The 12720-nt window shown below is 38.9% G+C and overlaps 1 protein-coding gene across 12 annotated transcripts in view; it reads right to left on the reverse strand.

The window, feature by feature from the left end:
- Positions 1-12720, reverse strand: part of MAPKAP1 (MAPK associated protein 1) — a 209748-nt gene that overhangs the window by 94154 nt on the left and 102874 nt on the right. For all 12 annotated transcript variants that reach the window (XM_064490513.1, XM_010984339.3, XM_031450461.2 and 9 more), the window contains one exon: positions 5601-5777. In XM_064490513.1, coding sequence (XP_064346583.1) covers positions 5601-5777 — 177 coding nt within the window. The remainder of the gene's footprint in view (positions 1-5600; positions 5778-12720) is intronic.

Here is a 12720-nt window from a genome sequence, read left to right on the forward strand (position 1 = left end):
TCAGACTGATAAACCTCTGACAAAAATAGCAGCTAGGTAGTACTTCCTACATGCCAGCATCTGAGTTAATTTCCTCATAGCGTTTCCTACCTGAGGTTCATGGGCTCCCAGGGTCAACAGATAATTTACAGGCTGTTTCAGAATGTAAAAGTTTTGCTTTTAGTGCAATGAAAACCATAAACACACACACACCTATAATACACATGATACATTTTTAGTTCAATGACAATCATGTATATATGATTTTAACTGAAAAGCAAAATTATATAGATATTGCTGTATACGTAGGGATTCATATAAGCTATAGACAGATATAGGCCATTCTCCGTCTTCCATGTTCCCCATTCTTCACCCAGCTGGGGGAGTCCTGAGTTACTGCTTAGAGGAGAAATACCTGGGAGAGCCATCTGACCCTCATCAGGCAGATATGAACAAGAAATAAACGTACCAGGATACGCCAGGGTCGACAAATCTAGCCCACGTCCATTCATTTATGTATTGTCTATGGCTGCTTTCACACTACTGTGGCAGAGGTAAGTTACAGACAGCATGGTCTGAAAGTCTGAAATATTTACGGTCTGGCCCTTTACAGAAAAAGTATGCCAACCTGTGGGATAAGCTGGTGAGATCTAGGGGTGTGTGTGTTCCAGCAGCCAGAATTATTTAACAACAACAATAGACCTAGTAAAAGCCAAATGGCATCAGTGCAAGCTACACGGAGTTTGTTGAATAGAGAAAAGTGACGGGAGAAGTGGGCACAAGGCTCTTTATGGAACAGACTTGCTGATCTCTGAAGAATTCATGCTCTGCAGTGCGTAAGTCACACTGTGCAGAGGTGTCAATCAGGCAAAGGGGCCACCTGTGCAGAGACCAAATGACAACAGCAGAAAGTAAGGTGACCAATCATCCCGGTTCCCCTGGGGCTGAGCAGGGCGCTCCTGGACTTAGGACTTTCAGTTCTGAAACAGGGAAAGTCCCGGGCAAACTGGCATCAACTGGTCATCCTAGAAGAAATGTTCTCTACTTTTTCCAATAAAAAAAAACATTTAAAATTGGGGGGGGGGGGGGCGGTGTGCATGCTGTATATCAACTGGCTCATTAAAATAATGGACTAGTACCTGCAAATACATTCATTGTTTAAAAGGAAAATAATATGGTAATCTGATTTTTCATATGAAAATCAAGTGATTCAAGTTAACAAGGAAAACATTTAACACCCATTAAACCCAACATCAGTGATTTAATTTTACCAAAACATTTGTTGCATTAAAGCTGTTAATTTGTATTTTATTAATGTTATCATTTTATTTGCATTTAATTTGTAATTTTGTTTGGGTTGCATAAGGATATGGAATTTATAGCTAGAATTTTACATCTGTATGTATTTAAGTAACACTATAATAAAACAAATTTGGGCAAACATTAAAGTTTCAGGAGAATTATTTTTTCTTTAAAAGCTCTGAACATTACTTACATTTAAGAACATTCCTCACCACAATTCCATGAGGTAGTGATTACTATCCTCACTTTACAGAAACTGATACCACAGTCTTAGAGTAAGTTACTAGTGAAGCTGAAACTTGAAGCTGGGTTAGCGTAAGTTCAGTCCATGCTGCCTCATTTAGGGTAGGGAAAGATGGTACACTGGAGCCTCCTCGTTGCTTGGTAGGAGGGCGTCTGAAAGATGACAAGCTGGGGCTCTGTGGTATTCAACAGACAGAAACTAGGCTGTTGAAGAGGTTAAATGGGCTCAGAAAGCAAGTGGGACAGAAAGCTTGGCCAAGGGCCCTTCTAGCAGTCCACAGACAGCTGATTCATTCATTCCTTCTCTAGGAAGCTCTGCGCTGGGTGCTAAAGTTACAGAGATAAAGACTGTATTCACCCTGTCTTCAAGGAGTTTATGATCTGTCTACTGTATTGAAGGATGTCTGCCCATAAGAGGGCTAATGGGAAAGTCTGCAGATCTCTAATGTCTCCCCCTGCCCAAGTTCGGGAAACACTATTCCAATTCAGCCTTTACTCTGTTATTACCATATTAAGGGAGCTTTGCTGGATGCTGTGGGGGTACTAATGATCCAGTTCTTGTTCTCAAAGGACTTCTACTAATAATAACAATTGCATCAAACACTTAGATAATGCTTATTTAGCCTAGGCACTGTCCTAAGTGCTTTACATATATGAACTCATTCAAGCCTCACAATGGCTCTATGAGGTAGGTATTACTATTACCCTCATTTAATGGAGCCATAGAAAAGTTAAGTAACTTGTCCAAGATCCCACACACTAGTAAGGGCAAGGTCAGAATCAGCACCCAAGTAGTCTGGCTCTGGAGGCCACCATGCTCTTACCCATTACATTATAAAGCCTTAAGACAGTGGGACTCACTTGAATGGCTAATCCAACACCAGATTTACCTCCCCACATCTCAGCCATGAGCAGGGTGCTGAAAAGAGCATGGCTTTGAGGTCAGGCATGGGGTCAAATCCAAGCCTGAGAGCAATACTTCCCAGCCTCAGTTTTCATGTCTCTAAAATGGGCATCATAAAAACTGGGCTATTTTCAGATTAAATGAAATAACACATAAATAGCTGGCCCTTAGTAAATACTAATTCACTTTCTATTGTTAAACCTAGCTCCCTCTCCCTGGTTCACTGCAGTGTCTTCCCAGCCACTTCCTGCCCATTCTCCACTAGGAAACAGATGCAAAGAGGAAAGGGGAAAAATGAAGAGAAGAAGCTTATCTTGCTGGGACTTCACTCTCTGAAGCTTGGGATACGGCCCTGGAGACTCTTGAAGGTCAGTTCTGTCCTGCACTTGCAGGAGAGGCTTTTCTAACTTAGAATATAGACGAGAAAGGTGAATGAGAAGTTGTTGAACCAAGAAAATATACACAGGGCAAATGCTCAGTAATCTGTACTATTTCATCAGACAACTAAGAAAAAGAAGAAACAGAAAATTTATTGGCGCTTTTGTTCTAAATGTTCACATATAAAGATTTTACTTGACCTTGTGTCTTTAGAAACACTCCAGACAAGCTGAATAAACTTCTGGACTTTAGAATAGAAAAAGGATTGACTGGGGTGTGTGTGTTTGGGAGTGGGAGTGCAGGGATGGGAGCAATTCAGGGGGGTGGGGAAAAAGCATTAAGTTTAAAGCAGTTTTTTCCCATTCTCTCTTCCCATTCTCTGGATGCTGGGGCTCACAGTGAGACACTGTGTAGTCTTAGATGCTCCTGGGAAGGTACCCACAACCCCACTCTATTGAAAATCACTGATTTTAAAGCTCTTGTTTTAAAAAGAACTTTCAGGTCAAAGAACTGCTATGATCATATGTTAATATTTACATAGTAAAACTATGTGCTAATGAGAACAATTCTTCTAGTGATGACTTAATAGACAAAATTGCAAGCAGAAATTCCACTATACACATCTTTTAAAGTATAAAGAAAAAACTTCTAATGACACCTTGTGATAGTATGACTGAAAAGGTGGTTTTATGAATTCTATTGGTAGCACTGTAACAGACACATCTTTCAGAAGGCTATACGTCAGCACAAAGCGAGAGTCTAAAGATGCTTCTTCCCTGACCAATAGTCCTACTCCCAGGAAATTATCCTAAGGAAGTTATTTAACAGAAATAAAAGAGATATAGATAAGGACTATCACTGCAGAATCACTTATTAAAACCAAAACAAGGAAACAATCTAAGCATCGAGACAGGCATCCATTGCACCCCGTATGTTTTTCTGTTGTATTGTTCATCACATTTTAATCATTTGTTTGACAGCTGTCTCTCTACTAGATAGTAAGCTCCATGAGACTAGGGGCTGTTCCTGTCTAGATTTTGTTTTTGTAAAATCCAAGTACTACTTTATTAAATGACTTACTTTATACAATATGAACATCAATAATAATTACAACTGTAGAAAAATTTTATAACAAGGATGAACTGATCTGTAGACTTCCAAATCAGAGTCAACTGTACATTTACAAAGAATTGTCTTTGCATGAAGCCCAAAAGGAAACAGCACAAAAATGAGTGTTTCTGTAGCCCTTTTATTTTGGCTGCTCAACAGTTTGTTACGGAAGCAGCTACAGGTTTTTAATCTAAGGTCTGAGATCTTACATAATAAATGTGGACTGAAGGAATTAAGAACAGATAGTAAGATATCTGTAATACAATGTTAAGTAAAAACAACACAACGTGAATACTAGAACTGAGACTGTAATATATACACACGCGGAAATGATTATATAAAAAAATGAAAATAGTTATACTAGGATGGAGGATTCCTTGGGTAACTTTTACATTACTTTAAATACTCTCTAAAGTTGTTGTTTTAGTGCCTCTGCAATGTAAAAAGAAGGAAAATATTTTCTGTTCTATTCACAAAACATGACTTCATGGTAGGGATGAAATGGCAATAATGAAGCTTTAGGAACCACTCCCTGGCTCACTCCCTAGCACTCAGGTTTCTTTCTTTGCTCAAGGGTAGAAACACCCAAAATACTCATCTATCATAGGTAGCAAAATCCTATTTTTAGTAAAAAATCTGAAATAAAGGCAATGTTTTTAAAAGACGGGGGAAAGTCCTCTAAAGCAATCCTTCTTCGGGACAGTGAATTTGCTGGTTACTAACAGCAGGGGGTGCCAAAGGGATCACTATTGTTCCCAGGAGATGGCCAGGAGTGGGACTGCCCTGGCCTGTTAGAAAAGCTTAAGCTGAGAAAACGCTGTAGGTTTTCCCCTGACAAACAGGACATGTGTGTAATAAGACTCAGGTGCTCTATAGACGTGAATGGACAAAAATTACATTTTTATTTTAACTAACTTCTGATATCTAGCATTTCCTTACATTATGAACGTGTTCAAGAAATCAGAGCAGTTATTAGCAATGCTGGTGACTCTGTCATGAACAGAAACCCTAGATATCGTCACAGCACATTACAGCTGTTGCGGATTTCTCAAATACATTATATTCATCACTACTTTGAAATCACAAATTTGTTTAACAATTTGATAACTATTTAAATATAATGGAATTCTTTTGTACTCCTGTGAGTTTTATCCTCTGCATTCACAAACACTTTTCTGAGAAGGACTTCTGTAGGCTTTACCAGACTGCCAAAGGTACAGGAAAGGTTAAGAACCTCTACTCAGTTTAAAGGAAGGCAACTAAAAGGAAAAATCAAATTTGATCTGAACAAAGTTGGAGAGAAAAAGAAGTATAAGAGGGAAGTAACTGTAATACATATTTTCATTTAGTTTGGATTCCTTGAAATAGAAAGAGGGAAACAGCAAATTTTTGCTTCATGGACTCCAAACTGCTCCAACAGTCGCAGAGACCTTGTTCATAGACATGTCATTCAGAGATATACCTAATACAATTTGCTACTACAACACAGTCTGTATTTAATCCAGGTGCAGAGGCATGAAATGCAACGCAAATGTTGTCCCCAACATCTCTCTGGGAGTAACCATTACATGTCGACTCTCCAGATACCAAATACCATTCATTTGATGAACAAAACCAAAACCAAATACAAAATATTAGAAGACAGAGATAAGATAGTGAGATAAGTAACAGAGTCAATACTCACATCCGAACAAAGAGTGACTCTTTGGATGTCAGACCAGGAGATGAATACTTTTCAACCAGGGCCAACGTACTGAAGCCAAACTTATGAATGGGCTCGTTGGAATCCAGTGGGGGGAAATCTGTGTCAACCTCCCCGTCATCCTCAGCAATATGTAGGCAGTAGGCACTGACATTATCACTGTAAGGAAAACCAAAAAGCAAGTGAATACCAAGGTGAGGGAGGGATGTAGAGACCAGAGGCTATGGTGTACTGCAAGCAAACTGGGACACTGTTGTTCTTTACCCCAAAGCCTGGTGATAGACCCCCCAAATCCCACCTCACTTGATAAAGAGAAAATACATGACAGCAATGCAAAGGGGGAGGAAAAACAACGTGAAACAGGAGCCTTTATTCTACACCATCTTCCCCACAAATATTTACTGAGCACCTGTTGTAGATAAGACACAGAACTTAACTTCTTAGCTCAAAGAAAAGATTGAGTATCCGCCCTCAAAGGAAGCTTACACTATGGCAGAGGTTTCAAAAAAGTAAGCACTACAATAGCTATAATATGGATGTAAATAAAATCAGTAGCATAAAAGAGAGACAAAGAAAATTATAAGGCAGGAAAAAATTATTTCGGGGGAGGAGTCAGAAACTCTTGATTCATGTTCAGGATTAAGAAACTATCTGTGCTCTAGCTCAGAAGACATACTCAGTGTAACCAAGAACAATCTTTACAGTTCTCCTTTCTCTGAAGAATAGCAGACTCACTTGGCAGGCTCTGATTCCAAACATCAAGGATGCTTAACAGAATAAAAGCAAATGACCAGATTTATCTCTGGCCTTCTCAACTACTTTCCTAGAATGCCCAGTTAGTACTCCCAGATTCCAGCTTTGCCTAGTTTAGAATTAACACACACCTCCTCCTCCTTCTTTGAGGGAAATAAAAAGACAATGTGCTGAGAAAGGGTAGGAAACTATGCCAACATAAAGACAGTATAAAACTGAAATCAACTTCAACACTTTAAAATATCCTGTACCAAAGCTGGATTGTGAAACTGCAAATCTGCTAGCATTCAGAAGCATGAACCTAATAGTTCACAAGGCATTAGAATTCTAAATTCTGTAGCTTAAATTTGGAGTTTTAATTATATGATTGATGCTTAAATTAATTAATTGCAAAGTGTATGCTAATTGTTTAATTGGTTGCTTGATCTATATAGATCATTTTTTGAATTAAATGAGTTGATTTACAAAGTTTATTGATTGGATGTGACAATGAATTATTTCACTGACTACCTGATTTGCAGTTTTCCCAATTAATTCACAAATCTTTAGCTGCAACTCTGCTTATTGAGAGAGAGCCTACTTCAGGTGATCTATACTCAGTCTGTCATGACTAAGAGATATTTATTATATAAAACAGGTAATAAGGACAGATTAAAATTAATGGGAACTGTAAATTTACTAAATGGATGGATAACAAGAAAGTAATCTGGCTAGGTTTGTCACTATAAATTTCATGTATTTACAATGCTGTTAAGAAATTTAAAATTCATCTCTGAATGGTATGAGAAACATACCAGTCTTTGCAAAATGTTACTAACTTCAACACAAAACACTTGCAGATACAGAAGAAAAGCCCTTTAGATGAAGAAAATGTCATGGTGTACTTAGCTAAGGGCTTTGTGTCTAGAGAGACCTGAGTTCAAACCTAAGCCCCACTGCTCATGGGCTATGTGACCTCAGAGAATAGGCTTCATCTCCTTGAGTTTCAGTTTCATCATCTATAAAAAAGGTATAATCTACTAGAGGTGGCTGTGAAGATTAGATGAGATAATATATGTATCGCCTAGCATACAACAGAGGTAAAAAAAAATGATATGGTAACTATAATAAAGTCAGATGGAAAATAACTTCTACAGTTGGGTCAGTCCTTAAAGATAAATCCTGGATGCATATTAGAGTAACAATGAAACTGAGAGACATGTTCTATGTACAAACATCTGTAACTGGAGTTCACATGTCCGCCATGCTCCAGCCTTAGGGCCATTGAGCCTCCAGGGTTTCATGAACAGGGCAGACAGTGATGAAGCAAGCAATGGACAGCACAGATTATTTACTGCCTGTAAATCATCCTGAGGAATGTCTGTGATTCCCTAGCACCACAGAGGTTTCAAGGGCAAATAATAAGTCTATTGATCAAAGCAGAAAGCCAAACATTGGTATCAGAAGAATTCTGCTTTGATTGTCATGGATGCCCCCAAATCCCCTCAAAACAAACTCAGCAAATGTCACAGGCTAAGATCCAAAAGCCAAAAGACTCACTGAGCCAAGTGCTATTATTCTCCCCAGTTCGTAAATGTAAAGTGTGGTATCATTTATTCATTTAAAAAACATGTGCAAAGTGCCTATGCTGTGCTATAGCCTGTCCTGAGCACTGGAAACACAGCAAGGAAAAGAAGAAATAATTCACTCCATATTACACAAACTAACGGAAGTCTTCTCTGGGTCGTCAGTAAAGTTTAGCAGTAAACAGTGCTTCACCCCCTATTAACTCTTAATTGAACATCTGAGAGGAAAATTATTAAAATTCCATATTTTGCACATTTTGCATGGATTTACTGGTTCCTTTGTGCCTTTAAGGATATCTAACACTAACAAACAAGTATAAGACAACTGGATCCACAAGAGTGGGGCTGGCATGGAAGGAGTAGTCCCTTTCAGGTACCACGGAGTTTGTGAGCAGACTGGAAGTTTCAATAATGAACGGATGCAAAATGCAGCCTGTTGCCAAGAAGAGATCCTTTGCGGGGAGATGTTGTACATACTATCTCCAAAGCTTTAATGAGTACAGGTAACTGAATTTCCCTTATTCATATTTCATCAAACAAAGCTAAAATTTTTCGCTAGAAAAATTTATTTCATTTAATTGTGGACCAATATACATTTTATGTGCAAAGGCCAGTGTGGCTTTAATGAAGAGACAGACGTGTATGGCACAAATATAAATGGTATTTAATTCATGTATGAAAGTTCCAGGAAGGAGCATTCCAGGAAGCAACCCAGATTTCTACCAAATGTGATCTAACATGTTCGTAAAAATTTACTCTTCTCTTCAGGAAGTGCAAAACACACTAAAGTATGATGACCAGACAGATGAATGCTTACTGTTTTCTTTTAATTAAAAATAAAAGAATGTGTGATTCTGAGATGTCCAGAACTCTGACTACATGGGCTGTGCTGTTTATTTTGATGAAAGAATCAATATTAAGAGCAAGTCAGGCATTAGCAAAACAGAAAGAAAGATCCTGAGGGTTGCAGCTCAGAAGTTCATCTCTTTGAAGTCACAGAAAGGATTTTCAAGACTGTCAAGATTTCCTTTTCTCTAAAACAAACCCCCATAAATGGAAAGTAAAAAACGGATAAATAACATCATAAAGTTTGTCAAGCCAAAGCAAGCTCACACAAGAACAGTAAAATCTAAATTTTCTGGTAAAGTTCTAGGGAGAAAATGCCCACTGACTTTTAGGCAGAAGCAAGACCTTCATATTGTTCTGTCTGAGCTCCTTTTAGGGTAGTTTCCACTGCTACATCGTCAAGTTCTTAACTTCTTTCTTCTGCAGTGTCAAATCTGCTTTTAATCTCCTCTAGAATGCTTTTCATTTCAGATACTAGACTTTTATCTCGAGAAGTTTCATTTGGATTTTTAAAAATATACATCTTTTACTTCTTTCCTCTTCATGTTTGCCTCTGTTATCCTGAACATTTGGAGCATGTTTATAATAGCTGTTTAAACATCCCTTTTTGCTGATTCCATCACTTCTGGAAAATCCTTCCTTGTATTGTTCTATTTGAACAAGAGAAATTATTCAATCAAATTCACTTGGTAGAATTCTAAATTTCAGAAACTCATGAATTCTATTACAAATTCACCCTGAAAATATTCACTTCACCCTCAGTCCCACTACCAGAGGGACCTTTCAGAAACACAAATGCTGTCACCCTCACCAGCTTAAAACCTTTCACTCACTATCTTTAGAAAAAAAACAAAAGATCCTTTAAAGTACATGTTTTCCATAAAGCCTTCCAACCCAATCTCCTGGACATACATCCTGGGGCCAGTCACACCAACTGCTTGCAGTACCCTGATCAGGTTGTATGCCAGCTCTCACCACTGTTCTTGCAGGCCTTTCAGCCCGGAGGCTCCCTGTTCCTAGTCTGTCTAGACAACGTTCGAGATTTAGCTCAAGCATCTACTCCACTGGGAAGCCTTTCCTGACAACCCTACTAACTCTAATCAATCTAGTCCCCCATTTTCAGGCAGAACTAGAAAAGCCCTTCTCTATGTCCCCACAGCATTCTGGATATACACTATTTTAGCAAACCTTAATAACAGTGGAGCTGAAATTGTATGATTTGGTATCTGTCTCATCCACCAGCCTGCATCTTGAGGCCATAAACTTTACGTTATGACTTCCTGTATCCCAGTGTCTAGCAGAGGGCCTGGGATGGTAGAGAAAACATGTAAATGCTTGCTGAATAAATGATTACAAAAATAAAAAGATGGATAGATGGACGCATAGAAAGAAGGAGGAAAGGAAGGAAGGAAGGAAGGAAGGAAGGAAGGAAGAAGGAAGGAAGGAAGGAAGGAAGGAAGGAAGGAAGGAAGGAAGGGAGGAAAATATCAAGTGGGTATAATGTCCATGGTGCTTTCACCATGAGAAGAGCCTCATTTCTTTGTACATCATGGTAGTTAACAGCAAGGGAAATGAAGTCAGATCTGAGCTCAAATCCTGATTCTGGTACTTGCTAAATATATGATCTTGGGTAATTACTTAACTTTTTGATCCTCAGTTTCTCTGTTGTTACCATCTATGCCTTATAGAGCTGTTAAAAGGAATAAGATAACACACTTAAAGTGCTTGGCCATGAGCATGACACACAGCAGGCATTCCAGTGTGTTTGTATCAACCAATTCATTACCTAGCAGTGTGGTGGGGTGGCTCTGGCACCTGGGAAATGTTGATAATGGGCGATCTTTCTGTCCAGTTCAGTGAACAAAATATTTGTATTAACTCTCTCCAAACCTCATCTATCACTTAAATATATCACCAGGTTGAGAACTGCTAACTCAGTGATTTTTAATGAAGAAAGGTTTATACACAGTCAGAACCTTGTCTTAGCAGACACCTAGAGAAGGGCCTCCCTAGCATGCCAAGGGGGGGTAGATCTTTGTATGTTCCTTTATTTTCTCATTCATTCTGCAAATTATTCACTGAGCTTTATGTGTTAAGCACTGTGTTATGGGCTGGGAATACAAGCCCATAAAATAGGTATGGCCCAGGCTCCAAAATCTATCCTGCTACTTATTCAGCTTCTTCACCTGGATATTTCTCAACTAATCTCAACCCAAAAAACAACCAATTACTTACATTACACCCAAAACTGAACTCTTTATTTACCCCATTCTGAATGTATTTCTTCCCTAAGACACTCCATTTCAGCACCACCATCCATACAGTTCTTCAATGTCCAGTCTTAGACCTTTATCTCTTTTCATTCGTCCATGCTGGAGGCTTCAATTAATATCTCTATGCAGATGACTCCTAAATTCACACTTCTGGCTCATCTCTTCTCTAAACTCCAAACATGCAAATATAACTATTTGAAAACTTCTCTTAGATACAGCAAAGCCATCTAAAATGAACAGGGAGAAGACCAAACTCATGCTGCCCTTCCCAGCCCCCTTCACACACCAAAACCCAGTCTTTCAGTGCTCCTTTATCTGGGTGAAGGATGCAATACATCAAGTTGTGCAAGTTGAAATCTAGGGAGTCTTGGTATTGCCCCTCTCCCACACTTCCCATATCTAATTCATTCCTAAGTCCTGCGAATTTTACCTCTTAAATATTTCCAGAATCTGTTCACTTCTCTTAATCACCACTGAGGCCCCTACCTTCCCCTCTTAGTCTCATTCCAGACTATTTTCTCTTCCCTTCTTTGTGCTCCAGCCACAATGGCCTTTAGTTCCCTGACTACAACATGCTTCCTCCTGCTACAGCATCACTGCCATACTGTTCCATCTGCCAGGAAACTTCCCCTGCCAAACGCCTCTGGTATCACTTTCTCAGGGAATTTCTCCCTGAATCCTAGGTAGGACTCTCATAAATGGCATTCCTTCTCTTCAGAGCACTTAGTTTTTAAGCAAACATCATTTGGTTTAATTATTTGAATTATTTGCCCTTTTACCTCACTAGATTGTGGAATTCATGAAAGAGACCACATCTGGTTCCACTCACCACTGTATATCCAGTAAAATGCCTGGTATATAGCAAACACTCAATAAATATTTTCTGAATGCATGAATGAATACAAATGATAAGTGAAATGAGCCAGTAACAAAGTGCTATTACACTTGATAATTTCTTCCTCCCCACCAAACTAAATTTTTTGAGTGCAGCAATCACATTTCCCTTGTTCTCCATTTTATCCTCAATACCCAGGGCCTGGAACTCAATAATATTTGCTGAATGACGAAGTGATGAGGGACTTAAGCCTTTGAGATTAAGCAGGGTATCAAAAGAAGAGTGAGAAAGGCATTTCTAAGGAAACAGCAAAAGCAGACATGGTATCAGTGTCAAGAAACTGCCAGTTAAAGAATGTGATGCATTAGGATGGATGGGAGCATAGCTGGGGTCAGAACAGGAAGGGTGCCTTAAGCTGTATCATTTAGGTAAGTGGTTCTCAAGGATGACTCTAAGGAGTATAAATTAGAAGCAGCAACCTAGAAATGGGAGAAGAGTTGATAGTGGTGGATAGAAGGGGGAGGGGAGTATAAAGAATTCAGATTGCAAAGTTGACAGAAAACACATAATGTAAGGTCAAATGCTCCTACATAACTTCATAAGCCCACAGGGCATCAGTGTATCGTCGTAGCATGGCACAATTACTTACAGTATCAAGAGAGGACTAAATTACGCTACTATTGTTGAACTACTGCTGGTACTGGTTATAGTTGTAGCCAGCTATAGTTATAGTATCTAGCAGCGACAGAAATGAACCTTTACTGAGCACTTCCCATGTATTTTCTCATTTTATTTTCATAACTACTGTGATAGAAAATTTCTATCCTCAT

The sequence above is a fragment of the Camelus dromedarius genome, chromosome 10, assembly GCF_036321535.1.
Source record: "Camelus dromedarius isolate mCamDro1 chromosome 10, mCamDro1.pat, whole genome shotgun sequence".
Lineage (NCBI taxonomy): Eukaryota > Metazoa > Chordata > Mammalia > Artiodactyla > Camelidae > Camelus > Camelus dromedarius.